The following is a 12,971-nucleotide window of genomic DNA, read 5'->3' as shown; positions in this document are numbered from 1 at the left end:
AAAGTCTTATCTTTGAGCTGTTGCAGTACGTTTATCACAAATTAAGACACTCCTTGGCAATTTAAAAAAAATAAAAAATAAAAATCTGTGTCGTTTGCTGTATAAACTAAACAGAAGCAGGCAGTGCCTGTGTGCTAATGGTGATATATTAATGGACCCTAAAATAGCAGCTGATTAATGTCTGACTAGAAGTTCCTTTCCTTAGTTACAACCATTAATTTAAATAAAATAAAAAAAGCAGGCATGATAAAAGTAATTTACAGACAACAAAACACAGTTTAGATTTCATGTCTGTATTTTCCTAAACACAATCAAATATATTGCACTGGAGGAAGTACAGAGCATATCATCACTGCACAGTGAATACTGACCAGACGTTACATGTGACAATATAACCAGAGACCCAAATAAACTGGATTTTAATGTTTGCCTCATTTAAATGTGACAAGAAACTTTGTCAGACATCTTACTTCTTCAACACAGTGGCTTGTACTGGCTTTGTACCCATGGATTTAAAATTAAAGTACTGTCTGTACATGTAAAACTAAACACTTCTATTTAAAAAGACAGCTGTTAGATCTGTCAAAAAAAAAAATAAAAAAATGGATTTGACAGACGAGAAAGTATGCAGATACAGCAGCTAATCACACAGTTCAATCAAAATCAGGTGTGAGAACTAAATTGAGGCACAAGGACTGAGTCAAAGAAAAAGTGGGGCCACACTCCATTTAAAAATGTGCAGTTGCTCCAGAGTTCAGTCCCAGTTCGATCAAATTAAATTGAGCGGATAAAAGGAAGGCTGACATTCTTAAATATCAATGAGGTACATTAATCATTTGTGCTGACCAAATCAAATGTCAGCATAAAAACACAACCACACATGAGCAAACATATAATTCATTAAGACCTCGAGGCAGTCAACATCTTTAGCAGCAATTCACACGTGGGTCATCCCTGTGTTTTGCAGTAAAAACAAAGAGTTGGTAAGCTTTGGCCTGACTAAAGAAAAGCTTAGTCTAATCATATCGCTCCAGTCCAAAAACAACAAGAACTTTCTTTGGATTGGAGCAATACGTTTGCTCCTATTTCACAAAGTAGAGCAAAGAAAAGTCCTGTGAGCTTTACTTAATGACTGAGACATTACACAACATCAGAAGAATCCAAAGAAAACTTCTCAGCTTTTCTTTTTTTTGTTGTTACATGTGAATATTAGTGTACATGTTCTGATAATATGAATTAATCAAGGTGTCACACCTTGCTATCACAGCTGCATTTGACCTGTGAAGCTTCACTGTGGCAACAAGTTAAAACAACCAGAGCAGGTCACAAGTCACTGGTGTGGTAAATCTAATGCCTAGCAAAACACAAACCATCGTTTCTTCTCAAACATCAGGAAGCCGCTCATCAACATTCAAATAAAAATGGTTAAAAATCAGATTTCTCATATTAGAATGTGTATAGCAGTTATAGTCACACCAAACCATCAACAGCAAAATAGAACTCACTGCTGCCTTGATTCTTTCAGCGTCAGACCTGAGTCAGAGCTCAATTTGGAATCTTAAATTGCAAAAAATAATATTGAATTAATTCAGATTTAAAGCCACGTAGTATGTCTACCATAGATTTTGAACTTCTTCCATTGATTCCACAAAGGAACGGAGCCACAGGACAGCTGTAAGCAAAGTCCCGTATGACAACAGGTTAAAAATATTACATCCTATAACATAGACCACATGCATACATTCAAGGTATTTGCATTAAGTTTGCAAAAGTATGGGGGGGGGAAAAAAAAAAAGAAAAAAAAAAAAAAAACACAACTGGAGAAGATTGAAATTAAAATCGGACTCAGATCTGACTGAATTATTGCTTCCACGTTACACTCTATAAAATGTTATTCCTAGCAACCAACAGAAGAAAATGTTCCTGACTTCCATTCAAGTGTTTGTACGTTTATGATGCGCTGTCTTCGGGTCTCTTGAGCACTGCGCTGTATTTCAGAGGCGCATCATCCGACTTGAGCTGCACCTCCACTAAAGTGAAGACGGAAATGACCTGAACAGACAAGAAATTCTGATTTATTCATTCCACTCCGTCAACTGGCTTCAAAGACATTTTGTAATCATGCAAACCAAAATTTGTTACACTACTCTACTAGTCTACAAAAACAAATAAATGTGGGGTGCTTAACAGTGCTTTGGCATTTATTCTCCTGAGTACACAAAGTCACAGGCTCATGTTTGTGGCTCTCACCTGCTCTACAGGCGGATCCTCCGGGGACTCTGCAGTCCACAGCAGTGTCAGCTCGGATTTCTTCCCCACCTTACGATGGCGGAATGCGTCCAAGCCAGTGATAGACTAAAGTTGGAAACAAACAGTTCTCAGCTGTTTCTAATAAAGTAATAAAGTGACAGTTCTGTTTTGCTCTGTCTCTCATACGACAGTCTCATTTCTTTCTCCCGAGTGAGATATGAGTGTTGAGCAAAGGCATGGTAAGAACTGCAAAGAACTGAAAGTTATATACAGTCAAAAGCATAATCTCTTAATTACTAAAAAGTAAAAAATTAAGACTTGGGAATAAATTGGTATCTTTGATGAAAAACAAAAAACAAAATCACATTGTAAAACCCATTGTTGGAGCTGACCTTGCAATAGATGCGTTTCTGAACTCCATATCGGAGCACCAGCACATCAAAGGACTGATCCAGCACCCCCATCACCATGGCCTCAGAGTCCAGTGGGCCAGACTCCTGCAAAAACATGTGTGGTGGATGCAAATACAAAGAATCTTTAGCCTAAGAAACTAGCCTTAAGAAAATAAGTCTCAACTCGTTTCACATTTTAGGAATCTAGCTGAAGACAGGTAATTAAAAAAAAAACAAAAAACAAAAAAACCCAAACATTTGGAAATAAACACTGGTTTGGGTTATGGTTTACTACTTTTTTTTCCTGTTAAGATGTTAAAAATCTACAACACTTCTTGCCTCCACCAGGACAGATATATAAAGATATGTAATGAACTCTGCTCTAAATCTGCTCCTGTGTTGTGATGTTCTTATCTTTGACCTTTTGAATTTGAGCAGTAATGGTGAATGGGCTGGTTTCTAGCCTTCATACATCATGCCTCATTTATACAAGCACTTGTTTTCTATTCTGAGTGCTTGCCAATATTCACACACCTTCACTTTCCAATAAACACACTGGGAACAACTCATAATTCAGCATCTTGTCCAAGGAACCAAACCACCAACCCAGCTCTACTTCCTCAGCCAAGCAAGCCCCTTTATCATTTCATTTTGCTGTGGTCCCTCGTTTATCGAGGGAGTTGCGTTCTAAAAATAACCTGCGATAGGTGAAATCTGCGAAGTAGCCAGCTTTAGTTTTTACAGTTATTAGAGATGTTTTAAGGCTGTAAAACCGCCCACGACACACTTTACACACTTTTCTTAGACAGGCATAAACATTTTCACACGTTTCTTTTTTAAAACACTCTCGTAGTTCAAACCTTCGTATAAAAATAAGTCCAGTATTATAGAATGAAACCAAAGATCAAACCCTGTTTTCAGGTCCAGAACATGGGAATAGAGCAGCTGCGAGAGAATTCAACATTAATGAATCAATGGTACCGAAGTGGAGGAAGCAAGAAGAATGAGTTGAGTAAAGTTTGACTTATCTGACTGTTTTATTTCACTTAATGCGTCTTATAATCTTAAAAAAATACAGTAATTTCTACCTTCCTTTAGCATATCCAGAAGTTCAACTTTTTGTGCGATGGTTAGCATCTTCCTCTGCCTTTGACGGTGCATAACATTTTATCTACATTGTTGTGTTTGTCGGGGAGAAAACTTACAAACATACAGTACAGCACTTCAGAGTCACACTGCTAGCGATCGAAGATTTATGTAAATTTGACAAGCTGATAGCATAGCAAGCATGCAAAATTGCACACCAAAAAAAAAAAAAAAAATCTGAAAAACAGCGAGGCCGCGAAAGGTGAACCCCATTATAGCGAGGGACCGTTGTATACTGTTGAACACTTTTGTGAATTTCTTTTTTCATAACTGATGTTTACGCCTATAATCTTGATACTGTGTTTATTAGAGTTGGAAAAAACACCAATAGAGTTGTGATCTTGTTACTCACCTTCACAAAGACTCCAAAGAAGAGCTCTGAGCTGAGCTCCTGGACTTTCTTGGACAAAGCCTTCTTGTCGTTACAGTGTGACGCTTGTTTCTCTACCTCCGCTGTTGACAGGCTGATTCGAGGCCCACATTCTGTATACAAATATTCAGCGGAGACATGAGTATCAGAATTAATGGACACAAATTTAAGTGACACTGATTTTCTCGCTCAGTGCAATTACATGCTCGTGTGTATAGAGATATACATGCTTTGTTACAGCACTTTAATCAATGAAAGGTGTTTAAATGTGCTTTATAAATACATTTTACTTATTTAGTAAAAAAACCAAAAGGAAAGAACAAACAATACATTGACTGAGAGCGATGTTTGAGGCTCTTTTGTGCCTTTCTCCTCACTGTCAACCAGAAATGTCACACAATAGAAATTCTGTCATTTGTCTGAAAGAGCCTTTTGTGGAAAAGAGACAGACTTAGTGAAGAAGCCAGCAGCCGGTGCACGATGATGTCAGCATAGCGCCTGATGGGTGATGTGAAGTGTGTGTAGAGAGGAACGTTGAGGGCGTAGTGCTTAAAATTCTGCTCCTCCTTCACGACTCCTGTACAAAAGTACAACGCCATCTGGGATAGACAAATGAACCAGGTTAAAGATAAACACTACAAAACTAATACAAACAGGGTTTTTTTTTTTACTGCTCTAAATCATACTAGTACTAACTTGCATTGGTCTGGAGCACATGTGGGTGAGGACTTCTTTTCTGGCACTTGTGTACTCGTCATCACCAAAAGCAGTATTGAGACTCTTCTGCATGTTAAACAAGAAGAAAGAAGGTTTTCAATTTACTCCAACCGAACTTCAAACCCTGAATGCAATTGGATACCAATGCATTATGAGTACTGACGTGTAATAATCCGGCAGAAGACAGGTCGATTTTGATTCCCAGCTGGTCACACAACTCTTGCAGCTCATCCATCATCTTGGCTTTGGGTGGAGGGTGGCGCCTGAGCAAGGCCAACTCGGGGAATTTGCGGTAAATGTGGTTGGCTGTGGCAATGTTAGCAAGCAGCATGAACTCCTCCACCAACCTGGAGAACAGGTTTTATTAATGAGAGATTAACAGTCAAAGGAGGAGAAAAGACTGTGATAGGACTGAGATTTTAAAACAGCACAGAGACAAAAAACAAAACCCATCTGTCATTAAATTTACTGACAGATTATTCAGGCACTGATTAAAAAGAAAAGTCCTTTTTACTCACTTGTTACTGTCTCTGTATTGGTAAATATAACAACCTTGAGGCATCATTGTCTCTTTGTCCAGAGTGAAAGAAAGCTTCAGCTGAAACCATTAAACATAAAATACACTTCAGTACAAGAAACTGCAGTAATTTAAGATTGAAGCCAGTTCCTTTGGTCCAGAATAAAACATTGTATATACACAAACATATTTTCCAAACATCCACTAAGCGTAACAGTAAGGACAACAGTATTTCCTCTCATAATCCAAAGAACAAACCAACACTAACCTGATCGAGTCTGAGCGCTCCTCCTAAGAAACGTTGAGCTCTGAGGTTCTTGGCAATAGTGTGAAGGTTGAGCACTGCTTGGTGGACCTCATCAATAGGGTGCATGGGGTCCACGGGTGGCAGCTCCTCAGCAGAGAACATCTTCTCAGGGGCCTCGATCATGCTCTGAGCATGGTCGTAACTCAGCTTCACACAAGAGCGGATGATTGAGCGGCCAAACCACTCATTCAAAATCTGACAAGTAAGGCGGAAACAAACAGATGGGCCAATGGAAAAAAAACATAACAAAAAAAACAACACAACATCAGATGCATTTATATCAGTTTATATACCTTTCCCTCGGGTGTGAGCGTCCAAATAACGGAGAAAGTGAGTCGGTCGACGAGAGGGTTCAAGCTGCACAACTCCTCACACAGCAACCGAGGCAACATGGGGATCACCTGGAGAGTGACGAGACAGACACTGAGGGCTGAGAACTTAAAAAAGTTACAGTTTAAATGAACCCCTGACAACTGAGAATTAATGACACGGGGAAAAAAGCCTCGGGGAGTACTTACCTTCTGAACCAGGTAGACACTAGTTGCTCTCTGGCTAGCAATGACATCCAAAGAGTTTCCTTCCTCCACAAAATAACTCACATCAGCAATGTGAACTCCCACCTCAAAGTTGCCTGCCACAGACAGAAAAATTAGGACAACAGACTGTATAATAGAAGGTGCACGTAGTTATTGTACGGTTTCAATTCAATGTATTATTACAATGCTTGTTCACAAAAGAACACCTATGTCAAGTTGTACTATACTGTAAAAATAAAGATCTTACAATATCAAAGAGATTTCCAATGAGCAAGCACTTGACAGTTGGAAAAACTCCCTTCTAACAGGAGAAGACCTCCTAAAGTACCAGGCTCAGGGTGTGTAAGTCATCTGCTGTAACTGGTTGGAGGTGAGAAGGAAGGTCACAGAAATACACAGTCCCATTGTATACCAGTGACAAACTTCAGTCAGAAGTTTGGCCCACCATAAAACCTTGCTTTATCCACCTTCTTTATTTAAATGGGGACCATATTTACTAAAATAATAGTTTCTATTAAAGTTATTTTTTTAATTATTTATTTAAAAAAAATAAAAATAATCTGGTTGGAAGCAAAGGAACCGCCGCCTAGTGGCCATTAGCAAGAATGCAGGTTTAAGGCATTTCTGGATTGGCTTCCCTTTTCAGAGGCAGAAGCTACATCCATCTTTTATGTACAGGTTATGGATAGAATAGGATACTTATGACCAATGATAATCACTGACCATCGTTTTTTTTCTTATTTAGCGCTTTTCTACTTAGAGGACTCAAAGCGATTTATACAACTTGCCTCATTCACACAAGCACTTTTTTCTATGGTTTTCCTATGAAAGTGCTTTCTATTTAACATTCATACTCCAATGAATGCATCACAGAGCAACTGTTTTAGTATCTTGCCCAAAGATATTTGGCATGCAGACTGGAGCAGCCACCAACCTTCCAATTAGTAGATGACCTGCTCTACCTTCTGAGCTATATCCACCCCTGTCAGACATCATCACTCTCACTGAGCATTAGCAATTTACCATCTGGCAGCTGTTTACAGGACAGGGCATCATCCAGATCTCTGGCAGTTGCTGGGTCAATTGTGAAGATGCACTCATTCCTAAACATCACAAACATTGAATTATGAAATAATCAGCAAAAGGCTGACAGAAAAACAGATGCAGATGCATAAAATACAGAAAGAAAAAAAGAAAAAAGAAAAACGACAAATGTATTTGGGCTTCAAAGTCTTACCTCAGGTCTCTTCTCTTTCTCATCTCTTCAGGTGGGATGGTCCAGGGCAGATTCTTGGGAAGACAGTCCAACACCTCATCTGAGAACTCAGAAAAATCAACCTCATACTCTATCAAGATGCCTTCCGTCTCCGGCTCAATTTCTCCAGCCTGTCCCAGTGACTTGGCTAGTCGACTGTAGGAAAAGATTTAGTGTGTCAGCAGAGTTCTCAAACCAGAGTTAACAGTTCCCCGGGTTATTCGACTATAGCACTTACCCCTCTGCAAAATTGCTGTCCGCTGCCCAGTCTGTGATCCGACAGATGAACAAGGTGTTCTTGTAGTCACCCGGACGGGAACTAAAATCTTCAGGGCAATCAGCAAGGGGAACATTAATCCGTGGCACCCGGTGGTCCACAGGGGAGAACAAGGCAAAGGGCTTGTCTGGCAAGTGCTTCAGGAAGCCAGTGGCAGCTCTTGAGTGTTTCTTTTCAACAATGTAAACCACCTAGTAGAAAGATTGCAAGGGAAGCGATCGCTTTGAAAGCGGTCCTTTACTTGAGAAGTGACAAATCACTGCTAAAGGAAAACTAGAACTTATGGCCCATTTAGAATATTGTTACTGCAGTAACTTAGCATAGGATTGGAGTAGCTTTAGAAAAGATTTACACGAGTTAGGCAAATGATACAATTCTGGTGGAAACTTGTAACTCATACAACGTAGTCCTGTAGAGCCCTGTAATTGCTTTATCTCAAGCAGGAGGAAAAAAAAAAAAAAAAAAAAAAAAAAAAAAAAAAAAAAAAAACTGCATTAAGATGATTTTTTTCCCCTTTTAAATGTTTTGTTTGTGAAAAGGAAGAGAAATTGTTAGTTTAAAAATTCAATGCAACAGATGTGATGGAAACTCACTTTAGCTGTCTTTTGGAGTATCTCCCCATTGGAACGTGGTGTTGATGGTTCTCCCAGACGTTCTCCTAATTCCATCACATCAAGAGAAATATTAACAGGTATTAGTTGTACTTTACAGACTTTTGTTGTTATACACAAACTCAATTTAGACCAATAAATAATGGTCTAACTTGGGTTTCACGTCGAGGTCTCGTTTTTCTGCTTTTTGAATGCTACGCTCCATTTGATCCTGCCTTTGAAGTAATAAATAATCTTACTAATGTCATGTAGGGTAAGCGTTGGTGTGTTGTAGAAGTTATGTGCAACCACTCCATGCATGAATGCAAATACAGACAAATGAGAAGGGTTGGTTCATGAATGCAACAAGCTGCTGGAAATCTACTGATATGTTAGCAATTATGTCAACATGAAAGCATGGCTCCATCCTTCCCTCACTTCAGGCTACTGGTGGTGGTGGTGTAACGGCAGGGGGAGCATTTTTTCGGCGCTTTTTTGGAGACTGTAGTGAAACCCGAGCATGTTTTAATTGCCTCAGCCTACATGAGTATTGTTGGTGACCGTGTCCATCTCTTTATAACCTCAGTTTATCCATCTTCTATGTAATGAAGCTCAAATTGAGTCGAACCTGATATAAATAAGGTGGAACTTATGACGTGTACAGTTGAATTGCTTTGCAACAGAATAAGTGCAATGTGTGATACAGCAGCTATTAATTATAATTATTTGCAGTGACCAGTGTATTTATACTACCTGATATATTCTGATATTTGTTGTTTTGTTCATCCCGGTCGCTGCACTGCTCTTCCACACTAACAGCAGAACTGGGAGTGCTCTTTGTCTTCTTTGCAGCTGTTTGCACAGTGGGTGTGTCTGACTCGCTGGCACCCTCACAGTCAGTATCTGACCTCACAACCTTCCAAAAAACAAACAAAAAAACCCCTCAAACAAACAGACAAACCCGCCCCCCAAAACCCCCCCAACCCATAAATAAAAACATGCAAAATAAAAAAATATTAAAACTTAGTACAAGTGTGTATAAAACAAAAAACTGAGTTAATGCAAACATATAACGTATAAAGACAGTACATATTCAGACCCCGCCCACACCAGTAGAACAACAATTCAATACTTGACTTCATTTTGTTCAAAGATGCTTCTCTCTCAATTATGTCTGCCACCAAAAAACTTTCGCTGAAAAGCATCAACAAAAGTTTTTATGTACCTCCTAAAATCTGAGTGTTTCATAAGAAAAAAAAAAACTTGAATTCTGCACATATACGTCACCAGAAATATTATTCGTTTACCTTCCACTGCTCCCGAGGCAGTACTTGCACAACTACTATGTCTCCATTCAGTGCTCGGTTGCGAGCAACAATTCCATCTAAGAATATATCCCGTGTATCATCCTGTGAACAGAAAAAGAAATATTTTGAATTAAACAAGGTCACTGAGGCAGCAAAACATGATGTGTCAAATTCATTCTGTTTGATGGGAGGCCACGCCAACTTACAGGAGACGGAATGAAAGCTTCATTGTACTTCTTGGGGTTTATTCTGAGCTGACCCTAAAGACAAAGAAAAAAATAACCAAACCATTTTTTTCAGATAACCACTGCTTCAACAATGTCATTTCTGCACTGAGCGTTTGATTTAGGAACCTGATCAAAATGCATTTATAAAATTGAAAATAAAATGATGAAACTTCTGTCTGTATCACTTGACTATTACCGAGTAAGATCATCAATACTGAAAGAAATTAACTTCCAACTCATGCTTATACCTGAATAAGTTCTCCTCTTTTAAGACCATGGGAAACCTCCTCAGAGGTCATGTAAGCATCAAACACTTGCTTCTTTGATCCTCTGCCTCCTTTGTTCTTACCCTTGTCAGCAGGAGAATTGGCATTTGAAGCTGAAAAACAAACAGTTCTGTAATTAAACCCACTATTAATTTAAATGATCATAAAGTACAATCCCTACAATGGTAAGCCACAACTCACCTCTGGGCTGCTTTATGTTTTTATCACGACCATGAGGAGGCTTGGGACTTAACATCTGAACATCAACTCCACACTTTGATGTTCCTTCTCTAATCTTCTCATCTTCTGGGTGCTTTGGCAGATTTTTTTTCTTTGACTTCTTAGGAGACTGAAGACGTCCACCAGGCTGATCGGCCTCTTTTGAGACGACATCTCTGTTCGAATCCTTGTTTTTTCGCTGTTGCTTCTGGTGTTTCTTTGCATCATTTGGTTTTAAAGAACCCAGCTCCTCCCCAGACTCAACGTCTCCGTCGTGGCTTGTGGCGGTATCTCTTCTCTGCCCCCTCCGCTGCCCATCAAACACACCTTGCCTCCTCTCGCAGTCTTGCTGAACATTGCGAGTGTTTAGTTTCTCCATGTACAAAGACAATGAACTCTCTCCTCCTTTACTTTTCACAGAGGAAGGGGAGAAGTCACTTGAGTCAGAGAAATCATTAAACACTTGGTCCCTTTGTCGTGCTGGTATGCTGACCCTGTCACTTTGGGCTTTGAGCTGTGGGCTTGGCCCGTTGTCTTCTCTCTGAGAGGACGAATCCTTTGCATATTGTTCTAGATACAAACTGAACTTGCTGCTGCGGTGCTGACTAAGAAGCTTGGCATAGGCATCTTTCTGAGGAGGCCTGCTTGACTGATTCTGGCTGTGCTTTGGCTCTCGATTCACGTTAGCCTTCTTAGCCTTCCGAGGGGAATCCATCAGTCCCTGTAAATAAAGAAAAGTACACACTGAAGCCAACACACACGCTCACAACGCAGCTTTTATTAGAGAACAACCATCGGTATAATTCAAAGTGTGACTAAAAGAGGAGGTTGTTATACAACGACAGACTCCCCAACTCGGTAGTTGTTTTGGAGTCCATATATAATGAATTAACTTTATACAGTTACTTTATCGTTAATATTAATACGCTATAAACAGTGTTACAAACAGAGACACGGCTGGAAATTAAACAAATAATGTTAGTTAACCATAATAAGCTAGAAACATCTGTATTCTGCCACTGTCTTCGGTATTTACGTGTTGATAATCTCTGCCCTAAGCAAACCTAAACAAGCCCATAACAGTTGACTCACGCTAGCTAACAGTTGTTGACGCCGCCTGGTTAGCATCAGCTAGCTCGCGACTTCCAACGGCAGGTGTCGGTTTAAGCGCTTTTTAGTGGGACCGACCACGACAGTTATCACGACAAACGAGTGGGACATGGACATAAAGAGTGTCAAACTGGAAATCTTAAACATTACCTCTTTCACCACGACGAAATCAATGTAACGTCTCCCAAAGCAAAAGGCTAATTGATACGTTCACGTCCGCGCTCGTTATCAAAGGTTATTCTCACGCTGCCTTTGAGGGCTGTGGGAAATTTTGCTATTTGGGTCATTGTTAGCGAGTCTACGGGGGAATTTACAACAGCAAAAAAAAGAAAGAAAAAAGAAAAAAATTGTGGTAGCAATATAACCTTCAGGGGAAAGCTTTTTTAAAGCGTTGTTTTTGGGCAGAGTAGGTAAACTGTTACATTATTTGTTTATTAGTTCATTTTAAAGCAGTGATCAATGATTGTATGTAGGCACCTCAGTTTATGTGCCCTGAAATGAATGCTAATTCAGACAGGCAACAGACAAGTTCAATAAAATGGCTGCCAAGTACTGAGACTTAGTTATAAGAGTCTGCTGCAAATGGAATGATACTGAGGAAAAGGTGTGTACAAAATGTCCCATTTTTGTGCTAAGTAATAAGCTCAGCATATGTAGAAGTAATCCCCATGAGTCAAAGGTACAGTCCAAAAATAAAAACTTGTAACTTTAGGCCCAGTTTTATTTTTTAATTTGTCTTTTGGATTGGTGGAGTAAGTCAGGCCTGGAGCTGAATGTGAAAAAGACCGGGCAGATGGTCTGGACCTTTTCTAACACATAGGGGGAACTGGCTGAGGTGGTCATTTAGATTCACGAGGGAACCTGCTGGTAGATGAGTACGAGTATTAGGGCTCAGCCTTTGGTAAATAACTGAAATTCAACAGCAAAGCAGTCAGCAGTGGCTGAATCTCCTGGGAAAGCTCAATTATTTTTAACAAATCACCCTCGCTATATTCTGCTCCTCCTTCATAGAGAGCATTAGAAGGTTCTCCTTTATGTGTTGGTTGCACTCCCATCAGTCTTTATTACATGCATCAGTTGTAGAACACTGTCAAGGCCTGCTCTAAAACCACTGGACTCTCCAGTCAGTGTGAGCAGCAGATTATATGGCAGACCCCTCATGTACCCTGTGGCCTGTATTTAAGTGGCTCCCTTATGGGTGCTGTCTTCACTACTCACGCTGTAGGAGGGCAACCTTTGTTCCTGGGGCTGTCCAGCTCCTTAAGTCTTACTTATTGCTCACCTGCTCCTCATCCTCTTTCTTTACACACACACACTAACACATATATGATTACATATCTGGTACTTTACATGAAAATACATGTGCGTTTTCTTTCTAATTCTTTTTTTACTCAATGATCAGAGAGATACATTTGAACTTCAGCCGGTTGTCTTGACCATGTCTGCATGTGTGTCATTCACTGAGCTGCTCTTGTGTGATTGGCT

General features: G+C 39.7%; 1 protein-coding gene across 2 annotated transcripts; it reads right to left on the bottom strand.

Annotated features, from left to right (window-relative positions):
• Positions 1-277: 277 nt before the first annotated feature.
• dis3l2 (DIS3 like 3'-5' exoribonuclease 2) lies at positions 278-11,762 on the bottom strand. Of its 2 annotated transcripts, none has more exons than XM_085254007.1 (21): positions 11,637-11,762; positions 10,359-11,097; positions 10,140-10,270; positions 9,871-9,924; positions 9,665-9,766; positions 9,111-9,273; positions 8,361-8,425; positions 7,729-7,958; positions 7,473-7,646; positions 7,259-7,338; positions 6,218-6,330; positions 5,993-6,100; positions 5,661-5,894; positions 5,394-5,473; positions 5,039-5,222; positions 4,855-4,941; positions 4,610-4,757; positions 4,141-4,271; positions 2,643-2,747; positions 2,251-2,355; positions 278-2,052 (listed from the first exon to the last, which is right to left on the bottom strand). In XM_085254007.1, exons 2-21 carry the CDS (start codon positions 11,089-11,091, stop codon positions 1,951-1,953), a joined length of 3,129 nt encoding a protein of 1,042 aa, XP_085110133.1. In that variant the 5' UTR covers positions 11,092-11,097; positions 11,637-11,762; the 3' UTR covers positions 278-1,950. The 2 variants fall into 2 exon arrangements, with proteins under 2 accessions (XP_085110133.1, XP_085110132.1); XM_085254006.1 differs by lacking the exon at positions 11,637-11,762 and adding an exon at positions 11,469-11,552.
• Between the last annotated feature and the right edge of the window lie 1,209 nt (positions 11,763-12,971).

Source organism: Mchenga conophoros, linkage group LG18 (genome assembly GCF_057382185.1).
Source record: "Mchenga conophoros isolate Kocher_MC1m ecotype Shallow Benthic linkage group LG18, M_conophoros_male_GT1.1, whole genome shotgun sequence".
NCBI lineage: Eukaryota > Metazoa > Chordata > Actinopteri > Cichliformes > Cichlidae > Mchenga > Mchenga conophoros.
This window is presented reverse-complemented; position numbering and strand designations above follow the sequence as displayed.